This window comes from Engraulis encrasicolus, chromosome 1 (genome assembly GCF_034702125.1).
Source record: "Engraulis encrasicolus isolate BLACKSEA-1 chromosome 1, IST_EnEncr_1.0, whole genome shotgun sequence".
In the NCBI taxonomy this organism is placed as follows: Eukaryota; Metazoa; Chordata; class Actinopteri; order Clupeiformes; family Engraulidae; genus Engraulis; species Engraulis encrasicolus.
This window is the reverse complement of record NC_085857.1, coordinates 42,304,726-42,329,725: the sequence shown is the minus strand read 5'-3', so window position 1 is coordinate 42,329,725 and position 25,000 is coordinate 42,304,726. Positions and strand designations below refer to the sequence as shown.

General features: G+C 45.0%; 1 protein-coding gene across 1 annotated transcript in view; it reads right to left on the bottom strand.

Moving 5' to 3' along the window:
- pkd1a (polycystic kidney disease 1a) overlaps positions 1–25,000 on the bottom strand; it is a 224,946-nt gene that overhangs the window by 119,784 nt on the left and 80,162 nt on the right. Inside the window, exons 10-19 of the mRNA XM_063202618.1 lie at positions 21,828–22,132; positions 21,124–21,495; positions 20,804–20,947; positions 20,139–20,231; positions 18,916–19,155; positions 18,423–18,554; positions 16,733–16,908; positions 9,391–9,521; positions 4,641–8,213; positions 4,021–4,151 (exon numbers count right to left, since the gene is read on the bottom strand). Coding sequence (XP_063058688.1) covers positions 4,021–4,151; positions 4,641–8,213; positions 9,391–9,521; positions 16,733–16,908; positions 18,423–18,554; positions 18,916–19,155; positions 20,139–20,231; positions 20,804–20,947; positions 21,124–21,495; positions 21,828–22,132 — 5,297 coding nt within the window. The remainder of the gene's footprint in view (positions 1–4,020; positions 4,152–4,640; positions 8,214–9,390; positions 9,522–16,732; positions 16,909–18,422; positions 18,555–18,915; positions 19,156–20,138; positions 20,232–20,803; positions 20,948–21,123; positions 21,496–21,827; positions 22,133–25,000) is intronic.

The following is a 25,000-nucleotide window of genomic DNA, read 5'->3' as shown; positions in this document are numbered from 1 at the left end:
CCGGCTAAAGTAACGTTAGCATGCGCAACTCCAAAGTGAAGGAAAAGAGCGGCGCATGGACCTGATGTACGAGCTAAAGGTAAGATCAGTGTTTAAATTCCTATGTGTGTGAAGGCTGTGTTTGTGAGACCCTTGGGGAGATAGTGAATCCGCCGTGATTCTTTCTGGTGTGGTGGTAGCTTTTGTGATCTGAACAGGATTCGCATGTGCCCTGTAACTGTTTGTAAAGTTGAGTACAGGGTACCGTTGAGGTAAATCAAATATACCCGTGTAACTACAAGACTCTGATCTAATTCCAAAGTGTAGGCATAACATAAATGACAGTCCCAAAATATTTGGTGACCATATCGAAGCTTAATCTCTGTTTAAATGTCGTAGCCTCGTACAAGTAGATGTAGGCCTACATTTGCACGATAATCCGGTGCTTAACACAAAAGTTATCACACCAGTTTGTTCGCCGTGGTGCTCAGCGGTCTATATGACACCATGTTTTGAATCCTGTGTGTGTGTGTGTGTCTTTCATTGAGCATCCGCCGTGATGTGGTTTATGTGAGACCACTGTTTGAATCCTGTGTGTGTGAGAGCAGTGGGCTTTGAAGGAGTTTACACTCTTCACTACTCCCCTCCTCCTCTCCTCTCCTCTCCTCCTCTCCTCTCCTTCCCATCTCCTCTCCTCTTCTCTCTCTTCTCCTCCTCTCTTCTCTCCTCCTCTCCTCTCCCCTCCTCCCCTCTCCTTTCCTCTCCCCCCTCTCCTCTCTTCTCTCCTCTCCACTCCTCTCCTCTCTTTTCTCATCTCCTCTCCTCTTCTCTCTTCTCCTCTCCTCTCCTCTCCATCTCCCCTCCTCTCCTCTCCTCTCCTTTCCTCTCCTCCTCTCTCCTCTCCTCACGTCTCCTCTCATCTCCTCTTCTCTCCTCCTCTCTCCTCTCCTCTCCTCTTCTCTCCTCCTCTCCTCTTCTCTCATCCTCTCCTCTCCTCTCCCCTCCTCTCCTCTCCCCTCCTCTCCTCTCCTCCCCTCTCCTTTCCTCTCCCCCTCTCCTCTCTTCTCTCCTCTCCACTCCTCTCCTCTCCTCTCTTTCTCATCTCCTCTTCTCTCTTCTCCTCTCCATCTCCTCTCCTCTCCTCTCCTCTCCTCTCTCCCCTCCTCTCCTCTCCTCTCCTCTCCTCTCCTCTTCTCTCCTCCTCTCCTCTCCCCTCCTCTCCTCTTCTCTCCTCCTCTCCTCTCCTCTCCTCTTCTCTCCTCACCTCTCCTCTTCTCTCCTCGTCTCCTCTCCCTCTGCCGTGACGCTCCTGTTTGTCCACATTGGTGCAACTGTGGTTTATGTGAAACCACTGTTTGAATCCTGTGTGTGTGTGTGTGTGTGTGTGTGTGTGTGTGTGTGTGTGTGTGTGTGTGTGTGTGTGTGTGTGTGTGTGTGTGTGTGAGTGAGAGATCTAATAGCATTTAGCACACTCTACGGAAATGCAGCATGTTTTATTATGTAGGCCTAACTTATGTTAAGAAAGCTATGGCATATGAAACTTATCGGAAGGCCTATTTGATAAATTTGATATTGGAAAAGTCAGTGCCTCACCAGCCATAAAGTTGACCGCACGTTACTGCTGTACAGTATATGCCTACTGCCTGCCAGGTCAAAGACAAACTGCGTACCAAGCTGCACGCACACACACACACGCACACACTCATACAATAGCACAAAGCCAGCACAAACAAAAGCTAGCACACACACACACAGACACACACACACACAAAGCCCACCACACATGCAGGTAACACACACACGCACGCACACACACACACACACACACACAAAGCCCACCACACATGCAGGTAACACACATACAAGCAGGCACGCACGCACGCACACAAAGCTCACCACACATGCACACAGCCCATTTTGCACTCAGCTCAGAAGACTCGTCTCCCCAGATACCTAGGAGGCATCCCTTCACATAAAAGTCATGGAAAAGAACATATAAAAAAACGACAGCAGCGAAAGCCAAGACCACTATGTCAGAGCCTCTTGGCTAGCTCCAGTAGTCTTTTAAAATGGGCAAAGCTGGTAATGTCACCGGCCCCCTGCCAGCCTAGGAGAGAGAGAGAGCGGCAGAGACGTTTGGCAGGAGCCGTAATGCTAACCCGCGGAAGCAAGGCCGGATTAACACACAGGCTAGATATGGCTGCAGCCTAGGGGCCCCCACCACAGGCTAGATATGGCTGCAGCCTAGGGGCCCCCACCACAGGCTAGATATGGTTGCTGCCTAGCTTCCCACCCCCCCCCCCCCCCACAGGCCTAGGGCCTAGGGCCCCCCACCACAGGCTAGATATGGCTGCAGCCTAGGGCCTAGGGCCCCCCACCACAGGCTAGATATGGCTGCAGCCTAGGGGCCCCCACCACAGGCTAGATATGGCTGCAGCATAGGGCCCCCCACCACATGCTAGATATGGCTGCAGCCTAGGGGCCCCCACCACAGGCTAGATATGGCTGTAGCCTAGGGGCCCCCACCACAGGCTAAATATGGGTGCAGCCTAGGGGCCCCCACCACAGGCTAGATATGGCTGCAGCCTAGGGGCCCCCACCACAGGCTAGATATGGCTACTGCCTAGGGCCCCCCACCACAGGCTAGATATGGATGCACAGCCTAGGGACCCCCACCACAGGCTAGATATGACTGTAGCCAAGGGCCCCCCACCACAGGCTAGATATGGCTGCAGCCTAGGGGCCCCCACCACAGGCTAGATATGGCTGCAGCCTAGGGGCCCCCACCACAGGCTAGATATGGCTGCCGCCTAGGGGCCCCCACCACAGGCTAGATATGGCTGCAGCCTGTCAGTAGGGCCCTGATTGGCCAAAGGGGAAAAATCAACAATTGGAGAAATGTGACAAGACACTGTATTTATACGCACAGGCTAGGATTGACGCATGGGCTATATATGGCTGCAGCCTAGGAGCCCTCAAGAACCAGGGAGGCCCTAGTTGGTGAAAGAGGAACAAAATCAACATAATTGGAGAAATCTGACAAGATGCTGTATTTAGAAATTAATCTGCTCTGTCAGGTAGAGTTTTCAATCTTAGTTATGAAGCTGTCTATGTAATTTTATTGAGAATTTTGCCTTTGGTGGGGGCTTACAGCCACCTGTAGCCTAGGGGCCCCTGGTTTTCTTTATCCGGCCCTGCATGTAAGTATTCCCTCTGACCGCACTGAGGGGGAAAAAAATAAAATAGCTCACATTAAATAACATTTTCCAGTCGCTTGACTTGTTTAAGCTTGTGTTTGCGATCGAGTTTACTGATGAGAAAAATCATTGAACAGTTTTCTGCCTCCTTAAAGATGATGGAAGAACATTGACTTTTGTGGGTTTTGAATTTATGGGATGTGAATATAGAGGTTACAGATGGATATGGATAAATTGCCATTTCATGCAGTGATTTTTATATTCTTTTCAGTCAGACTGTGTGTATGTGTGTGTGTTAAGTACCATAGTACTACAATACTATGACATAACAGAGGGCCTTTAGTAATGCACTACGACTTGGTCATCGCCATTCTGGTAACAGCTTATTTTTAATGCCGCGTCTTAACAGGATATACAGTAGTTTCATGTGACGCTATTCTGTGCTGAAAGTACAGCCGTCATGTACAATAGACCGGACCAAAGAGTTTTTTTTCAGTGGATTTTGACGGTAACAGTTTGTCAGCTGCTGTAGATAAGTAAATGGTCTTGCTTGTTAACCCGTTAAGACACAGCATTATAAATATGCTATTATTTATAAGCTATATATATGCTATTGACTAAGTCGTAGTGCACTACCAAAGACCCTGTGTTATGTCATAGTGGTGTAGTATGGTAGTTAACTATTCAATGACTATTACAGCGTGCCACTGGAGGTGGCTACGCAAGGTTTCTGCCAGAACATAATGTCTCTCAGTATACACTTCAGCTCATAAATAATAATGATATAAAAATATTTTAAATAAAGTACTACTTTAATGCAATGATTAAATAATATTGTCCTGACCTTTGTGGTGCTTACACACTCCCAGTGGTAAGACAGGAGCGAAGGGGTCTCTAGGTCCACGTTGGGATCTTTGGACTGTTCTGCACTTAATAGGAGATCCTGAGTCTTTGACCACTCACGGAACGTTCCACCTGTAATCAATCAATCAATTAATCAATCAACCAATCAAAACACATTTATATAGCACATTGTCATACTCAATTGTCATTTAATGTTTATACTAAATAGGGCTGCATGATTATGGGGAAAAAATCATTATCACGATTATTTGGGTCAAAATCATAGTCACGATTATTAATCACGATTATAGACTTTTGCTGATTTTAAAAGAATTATAACAAAATGAAATATAACCAATACTGAATGAGCGAAATAACATTAATTGTAATAATTATGTAAAGGGCAATAGCATGAAACTTAGGTGAACAGATTTCTGGCCAGAAACACCAGTCTGTCAGTATGTTCTGGTTTCAAGGAGGCTCTCGAAGGTAGATCACTATTGCCAAGATTATATCCTGATTGAAATCACAATTTCGATATCACGATTATATCACGATTTTCGATTATTTTCAAATTAATTGTGCAGTCCTAATACAAAATGTCTTTTTCATTTCTTTTACCTTCAATAATGGGCACCAGTCGGCCTGACATCACAGACAGCTGAAGGCAGGCCGCTTTTCGGAGGGGCACACCCTCGTACGCCAGGGAGAACACCAGCGTATAGTTCCCGGCCGGCAGCGCCATCTTGGGGACGGACAGCTGTATCCGTTGGGCGTCCACCTCGGAAGGCAGGCGCATCTTGGCGGGAGGAGGCTTTGTAACATCATCGTCGGAACATTCCGGAGTGTTTAGAACTTCCCACAGATACTCCACCTGGTAGTGGTCGCATCCCTTCAGGTCGACGTTGGCCTCCACCAGGGTTGGCTGGTTACGCCAGATGGCCAGTTTGGGAGCTTGCTTGATTTGAACTTCGGGCTCCTCGCAGGCCAGAACGCCGACGTGGACTTCCACCTTGCTCAGCACCCAGCTGACAAGATTGCTAGCGTTGACCCTCACGACGTACAGACCCTTTTGAGTGTAGGTGTGGCTGATAGACGGGGTCACAGACAGGAAACTGTGACCGTCATCAAAGTCCCACTGGTAGGTGGCCCGGGTTTTGATGGGGCCCACGGAGGCGCGAAAGTTTATCACTTTGTTGATAAAAGTGTCTCGTGGCTGAGCCTCAAGCGTGGCCAACTTCAGGACGTTCTGAATCTGAACCGTTCTAGACATGTTCAAACCGGACGGATCCAGGTTGTTGAAAGCACGGAGGAAGATGGTCAGTGTGCCTGGCTCTGTGGGGATGTAGGTGGCCTCTTTGGACCACACCGACCTCTGGGTGGCCGTGAAGTGGAGATCAAAGGTCCACAGGTAGGTCACGGGCTTGCCGGCCTCCGTCTGGGCAACGAAAGTCTTAGGAACACCGACAGGTATGGCGGCCTCACAGCAATTCACGATGGACAGCCCTCGCACAGGCTCCATCACCTCCACGTGTAGGAACTTGGTGTCGGAGCTGATCTGGTTGTAGGCTGTCAGGTTGACGATGTACGGGTCGACTCTCGTGAACTGGTGCACGTAGGACCAATTCTGAGGCTCCACGGAGGCATCCCCGGTGATGCTGAGCACGAAGTTGGGAGACGTTCCGGATGTGATGGAGAATGTGAACGTGACGTTCTCGCCGACAGCTGCGATCTTGCTGGCTGACATCTTGCTGGTTTTCAGATTTAGTCCCTGAATGGGATTTTGAACCGTAAAGTCACGCGAGACGGCCTTGCCGCTGATGTCATTTGTTGCGTTCAAGGTGACGGGGAATGTGCCAGGTTCGGTGAAGACGTATGATGTCGCTGGTTTTCCCGTTCTTCTGCCACTGGGCAACAGCCATGTCCAAGAGACGTTTGTGCCCAAACTCACTTTTCCATGAAAGGTGACGTTGACGCCAGATGCCACAAAGTTCTGTTCAGTGACATTGGTGGCGGAGAACCACACTCCGGAGATTGGCTCCTGCACACTGACCCATTTAGACACCGTCTCGCTGCTGACTTCATTAGAGACCTCCACCGTCACCAGCTTCATCCCGGGACTGTCAAACTTGTGATACACCAAACTGTCAAACCAGTCCAAGATGGCACCATCGGCCATCCAGTTGTATTGGAGGTCAGTGCCACCACTGACAGACACACTGAGGTTTGTGTTGGCGCTCACCGCCACAGGGTTTGGCGACACCACAAGGACAAGTCCTCCTACAGGATCCAGGAACTTAATCGACTTGTTGACAGACAGCTGGCCCAGGAGGTTGGTGGCCATCAGGTATATCTCACGAGTGCCCGGCGTGGAAAAGTTCAACTCAATCGTTTTCCCACTGTAGTTCAACGGCAGAGTGGTCTCTTGCTCCTTCAGGATGTTCCAGCTGAACGACATGTTTGTCCCTTCGTGCAGGACGGCATGCAGGTGAAGAGCCCTGTTGGTGGCGTAGTGGCACATGGATGGCGTAGTCGGTGCACACTTGTCCTCCAGCTCCTCTGCAACGATCTGCAGCCCCTCCAGTTCCCGCTGCACGAAAATCACGATGGTCGCTTGGGCGGTGCTGATGTCGTTCACTCCCGTGACGATCACGTTGAACGTCCCGACCGATTTGAAGGTATAGAACATGGTGTTCTTGCCCGGGTTGCTGTTGATGGCCGTGCAGCCGCCACAGATCATCCAGGAGAACCTTATGTGGTCCCCTTGCAAGAGATGGGCCTCGAAGTTCACTGAGGCGTTGAGGGGAACGTTCACCAAGCTAGCGTTCACAGAGAGGCCCTGGATGGGAGTCAGCACAGAGAATGAAGTCGTGGTGCTGTTGCTGCTCACTTCGTTGTGCCCCGACAAGGTGACGTTGAAGTCGCCGGATTGGTTGTAGGAGTGAGTGACCTTTGATCCGTTGAGGAGTGTTCCGTCCCCAAAGTTCCAGAGGTACAGGACGTCGCTGGACTCGGAGTAAGCCTCGAACAGGTATTCTTGATCTAAGGTGAGGTTGTTGTCTTTGGTTCCATTGTGAAGGACATGCAAGCCGCCCACTGGCTTCAGCACCTTAATGACGACCGTCTCGTTGCTACAAGAGATGTTATTGAGGACAGTGACCATCACCGTGTACTGGCCAGGACTCCTGTACATGACCGTCATTTCAGCAGTTCCGTGTTCAGGTCTGCCGTCCCCTGTTCCGAAATCCCAAAGGTAACTGTACTCAAATTTAGGAACGGCTTCGGCTGTGAACTTGTTCTCCTCTCCGACTCTGATATAGGTTTTCAAAGGCACGAGGGAAACGCTTCTGACTTTAGGCTGGACGCAGATGTATGTGTAGAAGTGTGCCTGGTTTGCTGCACTTGACAACAGCAGGGACAGATGATAGGCCTTGCTCTCCCGGAAGAGATGAGTGATCTCCGGAGAGCCATAGCGCGTTTCGTTACTCGTGCCGTCCCCAAAGCTCCACACGTAGCGGTAACTGGAGGCGTTTCCAGACACGAAAGCACGGAAGTCGACATCAGTGTTCTCCTGGACACACTTGGCAGGTTCGAGGTATAGCACCTGCAGCATAAACACCTGTACGGGAATCACAACTGACTGGGAGCTCACGGCGTTCTTCGCCGTGATGTTAACTGAGTAATTTCCCTCTGTGATGTAGGTGTGTTCCATTCTTGGCTCCTCACTGACAGACACGTTTCCATCCCCCATGTCAAAGATCCAGGTGACGTTATTTCCCTCCGACAGCCACGCCGTTATCTCCACAGGTGTGTGGAGCTCAGTTGGGCCTGTGGATTCCGCCTCCACACCCTCGATCTCCTCATACACCATCATCTTAGAGCATGTGCTGATGTTGCTTATGGTGTTGTTGACGGTGACGCAAATGTTGTAGGTGCCGCTGCTGACGTAGGCATGCTTGACGCGGCGCTCGCGGCCCTGCAGCCTCGTGGAGTTGTCACCAAAGTCCCAGGTGTAGACGATCCCATAGGGGGAGGGCCAGGCGTGGGCCTCGAACTCGGCGGACTTTCCTGCCTGAAGCACTTTGGGTTCCGTCTCGATCTCCACCGAGGTCAGGATACTGTAGACGTACATGTCATACTTCTGGGTCTTGTTCTCGTAGCGGTTAGACACGGAGACGATGAGGGTGTACTCCCCTGTAATGAAGAGAGGAAGGCAAAATATCAACGTATTTGAAGGGCTTGTTTAATATTACAATATATTCTTCATTTAAAAGCAGATTTACAGTAGCTTTTAGCTGACGTAGATGTTGGTATGCAGTAGCCAGCTGACAGAGATGATAATGATGATACATAAGGTGACTTTTTAGGCGAAGTTACTGGGCAGCAACATGTCTACTGAGGTTTTCCTGATATTAAAGTGCAGCCTGCCTGATACCAGTGCACAGTGGCAAAGCAGCATCTGTTGGTAAGACTTGCTGACAGCCATGCTGTCAAAAATAGTTGTTGAATAATGTGTGGGGCAGCCGTGGCCTAGTGGTTAGAGAGAGTTGGTCTTTCAATGTAGGGGTTGCAGGTTCGAAACCCCCCTGACTTATCTCTACATCTCCATCCATGGTTGAAGTGACCTTGAGCAAGGCACCTAACCCTACATTGCTCCAGGGACTGTAACCAATACCCTGACAAATAATAACTGTAAGTCGCTTTGAATAAATGAAAGCGTGAGCTAAGTGCCATCTAATGTAATGTAATAATATCATATACTGTGCTGTACAGTATATGGGTAATATTTCCAATGGGGACCCAGGTTCGAGTCCAGGTCTGGGTAATTACCAAACTCTACCCCAGCTCTCACTCCCCACTACTTTCCTGTCTTCATCAGCACTGTCCTGACAGAATAAAGCGCCAAAGAAGTTCCAAAATAAATACAGGGTAGGTAGGACTTAATAACCTTCTGCATAAATAGTTAACAAATAGTTAACTGATGGTTTACTGTACATTTATAGTTACATTTTACACACTTACAAAGTCATTACAATACATTAATTAGTCATTACATAATCATTTATAGAACATAGCAATTTATAGAACATAAGAATTAGTTACTTAATGTATTATTACAAGTACTTTCATTATTAATTTACTAAAATATTAACCATAACTTAAGCATAATAAAACATTTATAAACTATTAGCTAATTTTACTTAATATATTACAACTATAAATTGTACAGTAAACCATTAGTTAATAACTATTAGTTAACTATTTGTTAACTCTTTATAGCGGAAGGTTATTATGAAGTGCTACCAAATACGGAAATACTATATATTTTTAAAAACTGACCTGTAAAGGTGTAAAAGGCTGTGGTACTGACCTGGCTGGGCGTACACATAACTGACGGTGTCGTGCAGGGGGACCTGCTTGACCGCAGGGCTGTAGGACACTTGTGTCTGGTCAGCGGCGGGTTTGTAGTGATCCTGGTATCCACCGTCTCCAAATGACCACCTGAAGTCAAAACAACACGAACAAGTCAATCAATAGCGAAATATGGTATTGAGGTCAGTACCTGTAGCGGGGACATGGGGTCATTTTATTTGTGAAGTGGAGGAGACGTGCTCACACTATCGCCTACTATAAGTACAGATAAAAAACTGGGTGCTGAATCCCACATAATATATTGATGAATGAAGGAAGCGAAGGACAGCACTCATCAAATCGTCATTACACGCTGAAGAAGTATAGTATTTTAGCAGTGGTATTTTATTCATTTTAAAATTGTATACAGTAACACAGTGCTTCGTAATACAGCATAGGAAGCTCTGTGCGCTGCTCTAGCAGTAAGTAATATGGTAAAATTGAATTGTCTCTTAATTTTAATTGAGTAATGAGATTTAATTTTATTACACAGGTTTTATCTATCTATCTTTTATCCACACACACACACACACACACACACACACACACACACACACACACATATATATATATATATATATATATATATATATATTTATTCTTTATTGTGTTGACTGTGATGTGTGTTTGTCTTGTGTGTCCTTGTGCGTCCTTATGCCACCACCAAAGCAAAATCTCCATTTTATGTAAGTTTAATGGACAATAAAGAAGTCTAAGTCTAAGTCTAAGAAGGGCCCTGCTCGAAACGTTCGTAGGCGAATAAACAGGGACAAGTCTGAAGAGTGCTGTCCTTCGCTTCCGTCATTTTATTTGGCCTGCAAGATTATTTCAAATGTGAATTACAGTTGGCCCACATACCTTGAACATGAAATTTGGTGAGTCATAGGAATATAAGTGGACTGAGGCCAATGTAACATCTTCCACTTATAACAACCGAATATGTTGAGGCACGTTTAAGCTGAGTGAAGGAAGCGAAGGACAGCACTCTTCAGATTTCTCTCTATTTATTCGCCTACGTGCTGTCCTTCGCTTCCTTCATTCATCAATATATCATGTGGGATTCAGCACCCAGTTATAATCTGTATGAACTTGTCGATGGTGTGACCGTGTCTCCTCCACTTCATAAGGCACGTTTAAGCTACCATGAACTGTATTGGTTTGTGAAATTTGCCTTTGTGTATTACATGCATGCTTGCACAATTTTATCCCATTTTTAAAACATATATACAGTATTTTGTGTTCAGCCCGCCCAGGACTTCATCCAAGATTTTAGTTTTGGCCAGCCGTGAGTTTGCATTTGACATCCCTGCAAGTACCCATACATTGTCGTCACAAAAACCTCAAAAGCAGCAACAGGAGGTCTATATTCATAGAGCAAAGTCTGACAATGTGGGCATGAAAATTCATTTTTAGTGTGTGTGTGTGTGTGTGCTAGCGACGGGGAATAAAAGTCACATTGATTCAAAGTCAAATTCCATTTCTCTGAAGCTCATTATGTGACAAGGGTCAGGCAGGGCAGGGGAATGTGCAGACCACTAAAGCGTTGGTGCATTGCGGCTGACCCACTTAGAGCCCCCAATCTGAACATCTGTGCAGGTGAGGAGCTTACAGACGACGGCCTGTGGGGCACAAGGGAACAGGGGAGAGAGAGAGGGAGGGATGGAGAGAGAGAGAGAGAGAGAGAGAGAGAGAGAGAGAGAGAGAGAGAGAGGGAGGGAGAGAGAGGGAGGGAGGGAGAGGTAGAGAGAGGGGGAGGGAGGGAGAGAGAGAGAGAGAGAGAGAGAGAGAGAGAGAGAGAGAGAGAGAGAGAGAGAGAGAGAGAGAGAGAGAGAGAGAGAGAGAGAGAGAGAGAGGCAGGTGACAAGCTTACAGACGACGGGGTGTGGAGCACAAGGGAACAGGGGAGAGAGAGAGGGAGGGAGGGAGGGAGAGAGAGATAAGGAGCGAGGGAGGGAGAGAGGGATAGAGAGGGAGGGAGAGAGGGAGAGAGAGAGAGAGGGGGGGGGCAGGTGACAAGCTTACAGACGACAGGGTGGGACACAAGGGAACAGAGAAAGGAGTGAGGGAGGGAACTGGGGAGAGAGAGAGGGAGGGAGGGATAGAGAGAGAGAGAAAGAGAGGGAGGGAGGGATAGAGAGAGAGAGAAAGAGAGAGAGAGAGAGAGATAAAGAGAGGGGGTGGGCAGGTGAGAAGCTTACAGACGACGGGGTGGTGTACAAGGGAACAGAGGAAGGAGTGAGGGAGGGAATGAGAGAGAGAGAGGGGAGAGAGAGAGAGGGAGGGAGGGAGAGAGATATTTCATGGTGGCGTGTGTAGAGGGCTGTATTGTGCCCCAGAGAAAAGGCTTCTCCTCATTGTGTGGTGAGAAGGCCAACACGATGAATTGAAGTCCAACTCAGTTTCAGTAGTCAAATACACAGTAGCCAAACAAAGGAAAGTGAGAAAAAACGAACAAAAGGGAAGTTACAAAAGCGACACGCATGCAAGGTGAAAGGCAAGGTGCATACAAAGTACTACAAATACTAGTACACTGAGTTTAAGGGGAAGCGAGAGTTGGAAAAATGTACCCCCAAAAACACAGGACTTTTGGGCAGGGGCATGATGGAAAAACTGTGGAGGTTTTTTTCCTTTTCCTTTTTTTTGTGCTAAGCACGGTGGCAGCTCTGGTGGAGGGGAAAATCTAGTCAGCAGTCTTTTGTGACCACAGGGCAATAAATCCAGATCTGTTGTGCACATAGAAATTAGCCATTTTACAGCAGACAGAAAGACTCACTGTGCGTGCATGCATGAATACATACATACATACATTTTAATTTTTACGTGGACGACTTAGAGAATGTCTATGCTAAGGAATTTTTAAGTCTTATTGACATTTTTAGCCTCACACAGCATGTAACAGGACCAACACACAACCAAGGTCACACTTTAGACCTAATAATAACAAAAGGCCTTAATGCTTGTGCTAGTGTCAAAGACTATGGCTTTTCTGACCATTACTGCATTTTTTCTGATGTTTCTATGTACCCTCATGTTCAAAGGGAATCTGTTACAGTCAAAAAACGTATAATCAACTGTGAGACAGCCTCACTCTTTCAGCAAGCACTTTCAGAGATCCAAAGTCAAACCTCAGAGAGTGCAGATGATCTCATGGTTAATTTTAATTCAAGGATGACCCGTATTATGGATGTTATTGCCCCCGAAAAAATCAAAACAGTGGGACGTGAAAAAGCACCTTGGAGAAAGAATCCCACAGTTATATTGCTAAAGCAAGAATGCAGGAGGGCTGAAAGACAGTGGCGTAAATCCAAACTTGAAGTCCACTACCAAATCTATAAACACACACTCTCGAAATACAACCAAGAAATTTCTAAAGCTAGACAATCTTTTTTCTCTGACATAATTAACAGAAATATTAATAATGCACGTGTCCTGTTTGGCACTGTGGAAAAGCTAGCAAGGCCCCCAAATCTAATGCCCTCTGAGTTCCTCTCAGTCAGCAAATGCAATGAGTTCGCATCCTTTTTCAAAGGAAAGATTGAAAAAATACGTGCAAACATACTCACACATGTGCAACCGACCCAAGATTCAGACCAGCTTGCTATGGTGAAGTTAAATCCTAACCTCATGAGAAATTTTCATTTAGTTGATGTGGACATTCTTAATAGAACGGTACAAAGTCTTAGCTCCTCCACATCTGACTTAGATATTTTACCAACAGCCTTCTTCAAATCCATCTTAAATCTAATATCATCAGATGTACTTCAGATCATCAACACCTCACTACAAACAGGCATATTCCCAGGCTGTCTGAAAGAAGCAGTTGTGAAACCCTTACTGAAAAAGAACAACCTGGATGCACTGGTACTAAACAACTATAGGCCCATATCCAATTTACCATTCATGGGTAAAATAATAGAGAAAATTGTTTTTAACCAATTAACTGCTTTTCTAATGTCTAATAGCTATTTTGATAAGTTTCAATCAGGTTTCCGTGCCTACCACAGCACTGAAACAGCTCTTATTAAAGTTATGAATGACATAAGATTGAATTCTGATGCTGGCAAATCATCCGTCTTGGTACTTCTTGATTTGAGTGCTGCTTTCGACACAGTTAATCATTCTATATTACTACATAGACTGGAACACTGGGTTGGCTTTACGGGCATAGTGATCGACTGGTTAAAATCGTACTTACAACAAAGAAGTTTTTTTGTTGCCATTGGAAGACATACTTCACCACCAATGTCTCTGGATTGTGGGGTCCCCCAGGGCTCAATTCTGGGACCACTACTGTTCAATCTGTATATGTTGCCACTGGGACACATTATCGAGAATAACTCCATAAATTACCATAGCTATGCGGATGATACCCAGCTCTACTTATCTATGTCCCCAAATGACTATACCCCCCTTGAATCACTCTATCATTGCATGGACCAAATTAACAAATGGATGTCTCACAATTTCCTCCAGCTGAACACAGATAAAACTGAAGTAATTATATTTGGGAAAAGAGAGGAGAGACAAAAGATTGCTACTATCCTTGAAACGAAGGGACTGAAAGCAAGGGAAACAGTTAAAAATCTTGGGGTCCTCATTGACAGTGACCTAAACTTCAACAGTCACATGAAAGCTATTACTAAGTCTGCATTTTATCACATAAAAAACGTCTCTAAATTTAGGGGCCTGATGTCTAAACATGATCTGGAGAAGCTAATACATGCCTTTATTTCTAGTAAAGTTGATTACTGTAACAGTCTTTTTACTGGCCTCCCCAATAAAACCATTAAACAGCTTCAACTTGTACAAAACGCAGCTGCAAGGGTTCTTACAAAGACAAGGAAGTTCGACCACATTACTCCAATTTTAAGATCGCTGCATTGGCTCCCAGTAAGCTACAGAATTGATTTTAAGGCTATGCTACTTGTGTTTAAATCACTAAATGGAATGGGACCCACATATCTACTGGATATGTTTCAGCTGTATGCACCAACTAGGTCACTAAGGTCAACGGAGAAGAATTTGCTGGTGATTCCAAAAGTCAAAACAAAGTGTGGAGAGGCAGCCTTTAGCTTCTATGCTTCAAAGCTTTGGAACCAGCTTCCAGATGACATAAAAAATGCACCCACTATTGATAGCTTTAAATCTAGACTCAAGACAAAGCTGTTCTCAGATGCTTTCCCCTAGCTTAAATTACTTATTCTTATTATTTTTATTTTTTATTTAATTTGTTTTATTTTATTTTATTTTATTATTATTTTTACCTTATGTTTTATCTTAATGTTTTTAAATGCTTTTTGACTCTAATTCATTTCCTTCTTTCTTCCCTGTTTCCTTTCATTTACATTTGTGAACTTTGTGAAGCACATTGAGTTGCACCTGTGTATGAAATGCGCTATATAAATAAACTTGCCTTGCCTTGCCTTACTGTACATACATACATACATACATACATACATACATACATACATACATACATACATACATACATACATACATACATACATACATGCATACAGTACGTACATACATACATACATACATACATACATACATACATACATACATACATACATACATAAATACATACATACATACATACATGCATACATAAAAAAATGTGTGCGTACTGCACACGTGTGTGCATGCAAGAATGCCTTAATATGTCACCTTCTATGGCTTTCTGTTATCTTGGAACTACAGGAATGTCATTAGTCGATTTTCATGCACAAAAGGGTAGGGGCGTGGGGGCTTTCAGATGACTTTGTCCTGGGCCCAGTCAAAGGTGACTACACTAGTGCATGTTATCGAGACAGATCCTTAATGGTGATGATGGGGCTTAAGGACGTGCCTGAAGGATTTGGTAAGGATCTCTCATAACAGACTGAAAATGAGCAATTTTTAGGTTAATGGTGGGGGCTGTTGCGGAACAAATTTGCCTATTAAATTAAATCTTTATCCAAGGAATAGGAATTCAAGAAATCGGGGCTGCACAGCTATGCAAATGATATCTACCCGTACAATGTCAAAACCATTAACTTTTATTTAATTTGGTTTTTAATTAATGTAATGAGCGATTATTTTTCAGCACTTCAAGGCACACCGTGTCGTTTCACTTCTCTCTGATCACGAAACTGCAGTTTCACCTTCAGCTGTGTATTCAAGCTTGTATATTAGTGTCTATTTTCCTGGAAACTCCTGTCTTTTAGAGTTCCAGAGTTTTAGATTATTGGGGTGTAATTCCATTGTGTGTGTGTGTGCACTGTGCGAGATTTAATGACAATGATAAATGGGGGCATCGCATTACTTGTCTTGCCTAGATCTGATTAGAGAATGGCATTTGATTTGGAACTTCTTTCATTCGTTTCAGCTAATAGCTAAATTATATTACCTCCACAGCACAGGTCATGCCTCGATGGTTTTATGCCTTGACTTCAGAAGGGCAAGCGTCATATTTTTAAGGCTGGGATTACACTGGATGCATCTTGTCAGACGGTACAACAATCCATGGAAAAGAACGGCTTTTTAAAAGAATTTTAACTGTGCTGCTGTGTTAGGTTGTAGCCAGTTCCACTGACAAAATAGTAAGTGGCTAGGTGTTTAACATTGGAAGTACCATTGGAGCAGTGAATGATTAGAACCTCTTTTCTAGTCGGATGGAAGTTGCAGCAGTTTCTGTGTATTCCTACTGGTTACTTTCTGGGAGAACATTTCTTATCGTGTGTATACCAGAATAGTTTTATATGCTTTGTTAATTACGTTACAGTATCTTGTATCACAACAATCACATGAGTGCAAAGAGTGACAACAATTTCCAAACAATCAGAGGCTGCCTCCGATCCCGAAATCCCCCTTGTCAGCAGTGGCTACCGCTTAGCTACCCGATATAGCGTTATTTAGGGAGCATACCAAAGAATTCCAAGCAACATGACACTCTCCTGTCCTGTGTCATCAAGAGAACAAAATCCGAGCAAAAGGATAAAACCGTTAGCCGACAAGGCAACGGGTTTTTGTCAAACACTGTGCAGGGGTCCAATGGGACTTCCAATGGTTGCCTCTTACTGCAGATGGGGTCGCCAGCGGGCCAAGTCACAATTTGCTGAAAATACTCAACTACCTCATAACAACATTGCTCTGACAGTGCAGATTAAGACATAGACACTACAATATTGGTGACAGTAAGGTTGTAACATAGGCTCTGCGCTAAGAGATTCAACAGCCAGCCGTGTAGAATTTTGGAATTCTTGTCTGCGCAATGCCAAGTGTTTGTAAGCATGTGAAATCCATGTATTGTGAGTTACCTGAAAGTGGCGTCCACTGATATGTCCAGTATGACCGACGCGGAGAGGTTGAGGTTGGAGCCCTGGGTGACGATGCTGGGCCTGCCCACTACGGTGATGTCACTCATGGGGCTCATCTGGTCCACCGTCACGTTGAAATGCTCCGTCAGGCTGCTCACGTGGTTGACGGCCGTCACCTGCAACAGGAGAACCAGGGAGGGATTAGGATTCCATGCAGTGTTGCCAGATGTGTCTGTCCAAATCCTGCCCGAAAGGTTCTCAAAAAACGCAAAAAATCGCTAAATTCCACCCAATTTCAACACATTGCATTGATTCCTATGGGCATAAAACTGCAGAAAAAATTGCCATTTTTCCCGTTTTTACCCACAGACGGCCATCCCAAGCAGCCCAATTGGGCAACCGCCCAATCTGGCAAAACTGATTCCATGGGCCCCTGGGCCAGATAACAAGAAAGGGCTTCCGCCATGGCACTGTGAGGTTTAAATACATTTGGTTGCCTTCCAAAGTTGTTAGAGGGACTTTGTTGTCGGGGGTTCGGGGTTTTCTCCCCCGAGAAAATGTGACAATACGGTAGTTAAAATTGCAATTTGACCACAATATGAGACTCATAGTGTGTTTTGTAGGGCGGAGGCTTATGCCTCATTCAGACCAAGAGCGAACTACGCTGCCTGGTAGCGGAGGTAGCAGAAGAAGTTTCGTCTTGAATTCACTGTATTTGCTCTGGACGCGGCATTGACATGTTTGATTTAGCTAATCGCACAACGGATCTGGCTTGACAGCCTGGGACATTTGTTTATATGAACATTCCAATTGTTTTTCACCGAACTGCGTCATAGCTCAATACCATAAGAGTAGCTTGACTTTAATCGTTAAAATTCCCTGTAGTCGCTCAATTCGCTTCGCCCCTGGCGAATTCGCTCTCGTAGCACTGGTCGCTTGGCCTCTATAGAGAAAGAATAACTTCTGTCGCTCCGTTAGCGTAAGTCACTCTTGGTCTGAACAAGGCATTAGGTGTCAGGGCCATCTTGGCTCTTGAGCCAATGGGCCTGGGTCCAGTAGCGAAATTCACTCCTCATTTGCATAATATCAAACCTGAATATTTTCACTTCACCCCTATTCGATTGCCTTTGCCCCACTTCGCCTCCCTCATAAGAATGAATGGCGAAGATCACGTCACTTGGCCAAATTCGTGTGTATGTGTCCCCCGCATAATGCACTCAAGAAAAACGTAGGCCAAGCAGGGCTTGTGTTTTTTTTTTTTTTCCTCAAGCATTACTGTACATGTTATTAATCATGTCCTCATTTTTAAGTCGCTTTAGATAACAACGTCCATTAAACATAATGTAAACATTATAAAAGTGAGGTAAAGGCAAAGAACTTGGGCTAGCGCTTCTACTCTTAACAGGCTGGTGTAGTATAATGGGTGTTTACCGTTAGCTTGCAGATGGCTGCGTTTTTCGGTAGATGACATTAAAGACGGTGTTGTAGGTGTGGGTGTTTACCATTAGCTTGTAGATGGCTGCGTTTTGGTAGATTACATTAAAGACTGTGTTGTAGAAGGTGTGGGTGTTTACCGTTAGAGAAAGAGCTAGTGCTTCTACTGTTAACAGGTGTTTACCGTTAGCTTGCAGATGACTGCGTTTTGGTAGATGACATTAAAGACCGTGTTGTAGTAGGTGTGGGTGTTTACCGTTAGCTTGTAGATGGCTGCGTTTTGGTAGATGACATTAAAGACGGTGTTGTAGTAGGTGAAGTAAGGTTTGTCGTCCACCGTCCACTTGAAGCTGGCATCGGTACCTCCTTCCACCATGGCTGTGTAGCTCTGGAAAAGTTTATAAAAACATGAAAAACTTGTCAGTTACAAAAAGGCTTTGTGATAATAAAAATAAAGGAATAGAATAGAATAGAATAGAATAGAATAGAATAGAATAGAATAAAGTAGTATTTCGTATTTTGTTTCTCTAAATTGTTTATGTTAAATTTTACTCTGCGATGGGACTACAAGCAAATGATACTGAGGCGCAGCGCGCTAAGCCCCCCACATTTGTGATTACATTGCCCACGGGGACCCCGGTTCGAGTCCGGCCGGGGTCATTTCCTGTCTACTCTCACAACTGTCCTGGAATAATAAAGGCCAAAAAGCCCCAAAAAAACATAAACAAAAAAAGACCTCAGACTCTTACCACCACGGACAGCATGAGGACCCGTTGGCTGGGGTGCGGCTGTATCTGCAGCCCCCTGAGGGGCAGCTCCACGCGGGCCTTGATCCGCAGATGGTCCGTGGTCACCTCGCTGGTGGCCGTCAGCTCCACCGCCACGGGGCCCATCACCGTCATTGCCGGGGACGGGGAGTCCGGCAGATGCAGGTCCAGCCAGGCGTACCACGTCTCGTTGGTCGGGTCGGGCTGCTTGCACTCCAGCACCTGGAAATAATGTGGGCAGCCAGCCGTGGTGTAATGGTTAGGGAGTTGGGACTGTAGCTCACAGGATTGCAGGTTCATATTCTGCCCTTACCACTCCCTACACCTCCATCCATGGCTGAAGCCTCCTTGAGCAAGGCACCTAACTCCACATTGCTCCAGGGACTGTAACTAATGGCCTGTAATATCTGTACCGGTAAGCCGCATTGGATAAAAAAAGCGGCAACTAAGTGCAATCTAATGTAAAGTAAATGAAGAAGAAGCGAAGTGGTCAAATATTTGTAGTCTCTTTGTGAAGACGGGGCCGTTAGCTGTTTGCACAAAAAACTGAACAACATCATAACATCATTGATATGGCATTGCCGACAGAAGAGGATTTAGACTTCGTCATTACATTACATTACTTGGTCATTACATGTTTGCGCAAAGGGGCTAATAGGTCAAAATACAGGAGGAGTCTTGTTCCTTGTTCAATTTGAATATTTTTTAATTAGAGATGTTCGATATTGGCTTTTTTGCCGATATCCGATATGCCGATATTGTCCAACTCTCAATTTTCGATTCCGATATCGGCCGATACCGATGTCGATATATGTGGGTTATTTTTCCTCAAAACAAATTTTAGGTAACATTACACATCTCCTGTTGTGGAACAAAATATGCTTAATTTTATTGTATCGGCCCACTAGATGCATTCTCGAATGCAACAAAGCTTTCCAAATATTAACATTGTCTGTGCAAAATAGAAATATAATTAAGGACAAAAGTGTACATTAATTCAAGCATTATTATATCGGTTTTGATAAGTCAAAAATCCGATACCGATATTGACCGATATTACATTTTTATGTATTAGCGGGCCGATAATATCGGTGGGCCGATATTATCGGACATCTCTATTTTTAATGAGTGATTCAGCAACCAGTTGGAAGCCTTAAAGGGCTATTAACAAGTGTTAGAGTGAGCATGCCTCTTCCACTACTCACCTTAGCCACCAGCTCTGGGGGGCAGAAGGGCTGGAATTGATAGATGGTGTCACTTCCCTGCCACTTGACCGTCGCCCGATGCTGGGAATGAACCTTGAAGAAATGAATGAATGAATAAATGAATGATTGAATGAATGAATGAATTTTATATCTCAGTAAAGAAAAAAAACATGCACATCCATCTCAAAAATATTCTGGGTGCAGGACCAGCAAAGTCACATGAAAAAATTGAAAATAAAGTCTGCACATCAGGCTCCCGTTTCTTTTCATTTAATGTGACATTTCGGGCAGCATGCCCTTCATCTGACATTGAATATCTGATGAAGGGCATGCTGCCCGAAATGTCACATTAAATGAAAAGAAACGGGAGCCTGGTGTGCGGACTTGATTTTCAATTTTCATGAATTTTATATCTCATCATCTCACTACTTCAGTTAGCTACTGTATTACATGTTATGGATAGGGAGGAAATGAAATTGCTCCCCCCCCAGGAAGCTAAGAATTGTATAAGAAGAGGCCTATGAGCCATGACAATCCTTGCAACAGTCAATAATTCCAAGGCATTAATAATAACTTCATTTGTACAGCAAAGCTCATGCAGCTCAACGTACTTAACCGTTAGATCAACAGTTAGCATTAGCAGTTTCACAGCCTGTTACTGTTACCTTCACCAGCAAGGAGGTCTGATTGGGTCGGAAGTAGACGGTGCCGTTCTGGTTGACCGGGTGCACCACGGACAGGCCCAAGGGAGGCACCACTTGGAACGGGCAGCTGGCTGTGACCGGGTAGTCCGGATCGCTGGACCTCACCTACGATACGATTAAGATACCATACGATTAGACTTCATTGTCAGTTTTCACTGAAAATCTTTTTGAGCAACACTCGCATAAGACAGGACATACACATAACATCACATCACAAGACTATTGCACAACTGACAAAAAAACAAAAACAAAAAAAATAACATACATTACATACAACCCACCTCCAGGCTGTAGTCCCCAGGCAGGGGCAGACCCGCGGTGAACCGGGGACCGGTGAGGTTGATGTGGCTGTCCCCGACGTGGAGCACCCTGATCAGGCAGACCTCGTTGTGGAGCCAGCGCTCGGCTGTGACTGTGGATGTAGTGGTGGCGGTGTCTGAGTCTGCGTCCAAGTCTGAGTCGGAGGTGGTGGTGGGCTTTAGCGAGGTGTTGATGCTGGTCCAATCGGAGAGGTTGCGGACGGCGAGGACGCTCTGTCTCCACGGTGACGAGGGGTCGTGGGAGCAGTGGAGGAGGGAGCCTGGGCCGGCGTTGTGCTGGAGGCCGATGAAGTCGCCGGGATACACCAGGAGGTCCTCCACGCCTTCTTGCAGCTGGTGGGGTTGAACAGGACACATAATAAAAATGAAAACATCAGATTATGAATTATCATGTGTGTATCATTTGCCTTGGACACTGTTATACTGTAGCCATGGTACCTCTGGCATGTCAAAATGGGTGCTACGTACATATCACAATTTCATACAATGTATTGTAATGTGACGTAATGTAAGCAAGTTAATTACCATGCGGTACATTGTACGTACATCTGGTAAGACAGAGGTTGACGCCATGCCACTCACCAGTTGTGTTGTTTACATCATATATGTATGTGTATAGTCTCTGAACATAATGTCTCGTATGGCAAAGTTGGTACACCACTCACCAGCTGATGTGTGGAGGCTCCGGAAGGCAGGGTGAAGACCACCTCGTTCAACAGTTTGTACTCGGGCCTCCGCGTGCCGGGGGGCAAGGGCTCCACCCCGGAGCAGTTGAAGCAGGAGGCCGGGTGGCAAGGGGTGCCCACGGGAAGGCAGCGCTCCTGGTACGGGCACCACTGCTGCTGTTCTTTCTGCTGGGGGGTCGTAGGCGGGCACAAGGGGGGCGGTGTGGTGGACCTCGCTGTCCCGTTCACCGCTGCTGGTTCCTTGTCCTGGCACACAGCGATGGGTGCGCACAGTGGACCGCAACCTGACGTGGAGAGACACAGTCGTGGCAGGAATAGATTTAAAGATACCTGAAGAAGATCTATGACCGTAACGTTGCTCCAAATAAATTAAGTCTTTTGCAAGCAGTGTGCAGATCCTTCCCCCCTTCTACATAGTTTTGCTGATGCTTTCCTGGTGGATGTGCACACCTTCCACTAGACCAGGAATAGATTTAAAAACATACAGTAGTTGTGAGGTAGAGGGGATTCAGTCTCTGACTTTTTGTAAGGGAAAGATTCGGGAATGTATGTGTAGATACAGTAGATGAAGCAGTCTCTAAAACGTAAAGTACGTTTTCTTGAAAGACACAACTTTGGTGTGTGTAGTAGCAACTGCGAATGACTAGACGACAATCAGATCAACTCAGTTTATGAATATTTTTAACATAGCCAACGACGTTACAAAACACAGAGGAACAAACAAAACCAACAACACATCCCATGCCTTAGCAATGAACGCAAGACTGGAGGGACACAGATTCATCACTGTAAGTGGAACTTATTTTTTCTATCAAGTTACTACAATAGTTTCATTGTTTCGTAATTTAATTAAGTTATAATGCTTACCACAGTCTGCATTAGAAAGAGGAGCAGCTAAGGACAACAGACTTCTCTGACTAATAAACTAGGGTTGCACAATATATCGAAAATGTATCGAAATTGCAATATCAAGAATGGCGATATGCGTATGACTTAAAAATGACTTAAAACATTTCTGTGCAGGTCAATCACTTGCTGAATGTCAACAAATGCGCAAGAAGCCTGCCATGACCAAAGCCATTAGTGACAAGAAAAACACTCGGCTAGTAGCAACTTCATTTTAACATATGTTAAACTGTAGGGAAAGAAAAATATTTCAGCAGTGGAAGAATTTTAATACAGAGACAATTTTACAGTTTCTCTATAGTTTAACATATGTTAAAATGTAGTTGCTACTTTAAAAGCTCAACGAGAAATAAACCGATGTAATGATTTTCCAAACAGGGTGCCCAAACTTTCTCATGGCACTGTATTTCTAAATATCGTTTAAATATCACTGTTATTGCGTATCAATTTTGTTTTCTGATATCGTGCAGCCCTATAATAAACCCATTGGCCTTGCTGATTGTTAATTAGCGAGCGGGCCACAAATTAGTCTCGCATTTTTCCACCACAGATATCCACATTAGGCTTTGCCATGCATTTGGCACTTGGTCAGAACGACTTTAGAAACCAATTATCTTCTCCGACTTACTGTACAGCGTGTCTTTCCATTTATCGCCTTCCAGAACGTGGGCAGCAAAAGTTTTAGTTTTAATGTGCCGTGTCTGTGAAAGTTGTTGAGCCAAAATTGTTGAGAGACACTTCACTTTTTTAAGGTTGGGGGCCTTTCAGGTGATCTGCTTTCACATTCTGTCACATTCGTTGAAGCATTTAATCGATCTGAACACATCCGCGCTTAAGTGACTAATGTGGTTGTAATCCTGAAATCCTCTGCAATAATATAATCAGAGTGAAAAACACGACCTCACCTAACTCCTTAAATTCCAAATTTGTAAGGGTTAAAAACAAAGTCTAGGGGGTAATGTGCTGCGGCTCACTGCGCTGTAGCACCGTACCCTGAATGTGCCGCTCGTAATGTCCATGAGGAGGACCCAGGTTCGAATCCGGACTGGGTCATTTCACAGCCCTAATCTCTCTCTCCCACTCATATCCAGGCATTCACTTCACTTTCACTAGTGAATAAAGGTATTACAAGTTAAAAAATAAATAAATATATATATTAAAAAAACACAGTCTGCCATTTAACAACACAAAAACGGTATGAGGAGCTGAGAGGGACATTGCAGTGTCTATCTTGACAGTGACTGATGGTCTGCGTCTCACCTTCAGTACCCCCATGCACTCTAAGAGAGGCGACGAAAGTAAAAGCCTAGACAAGGCTTGGAGAGAGATTAAGTGGACTGATTTTAATGCTAATGCGTGTTTACGAGAGCTAGCGGGTTGGTGACATAGCTTTTCCCACAGGCTTGCTATTTTAATGGAGATTTTAACGAGAAAAATATTTGTATATATTTTACAACTAAATGGACATGTTTGTCATTTGCACAACAATCTATGTTGTTCTTTCCACCTCTTTCTTTATATTGTTGTCTTTTCCTTGATATCTCTCTTTATTCTAGACCTCTTTGTTTTACCATGTCTTGTTTAATCACCTGTTTTCTCCTCTCCATCCTTCACCTTCTTTCACGAGAAAGCCTTCTCTCCCCCCCTTTCTCGTTATCATATTGTTTTCCAGTCTTTCTCTTGCTGCTACTGTATACTACCATTCACACTACACACTTTCTATTTTCCTTTCTTTTTGTTCTCTCTCTCTCTCTCTCTCTCTCTCTCTCTCTCTCTCTCTCTCTCTCTCTCTCTCTCTCTCTCTCTCTCTCTCTCTCTCTATCTCTTTTGTTCTCTCTCCGTCTTTTCCTTCCCTCTGATTATGGCACTGCATACTCTTGGCAGGCTCTTTTGCTTCATAGTTTTGATCTCATCTTCGCAATCTTCTCCATTGTGTCGATCTAATCTTGTACCTTTGCTCCCAATGTGCACCTGTGCTGCTGCTGTGATAGATAGACAGAGCATAACCGCATTCCACCAATGGGAGCAAAACAAACCCATTAAAAACCGGCATAACACCTGACTGTTAATGGATATGTGTGAACTGATGTATTTCTGTCTGCATTTTGGAGCGTCTCTGCCATGCCTCCGTTGAGCAATAATGGTGTGTGTGTGTGTGTGTGTGTGTGTGTGTGTGTGTGTGTGTGTGTGTGTGTGTGTGTGTGTGTGTGTGTGTGTGTGTGTGTGTGTGCGTGTGTGTGTGTGTG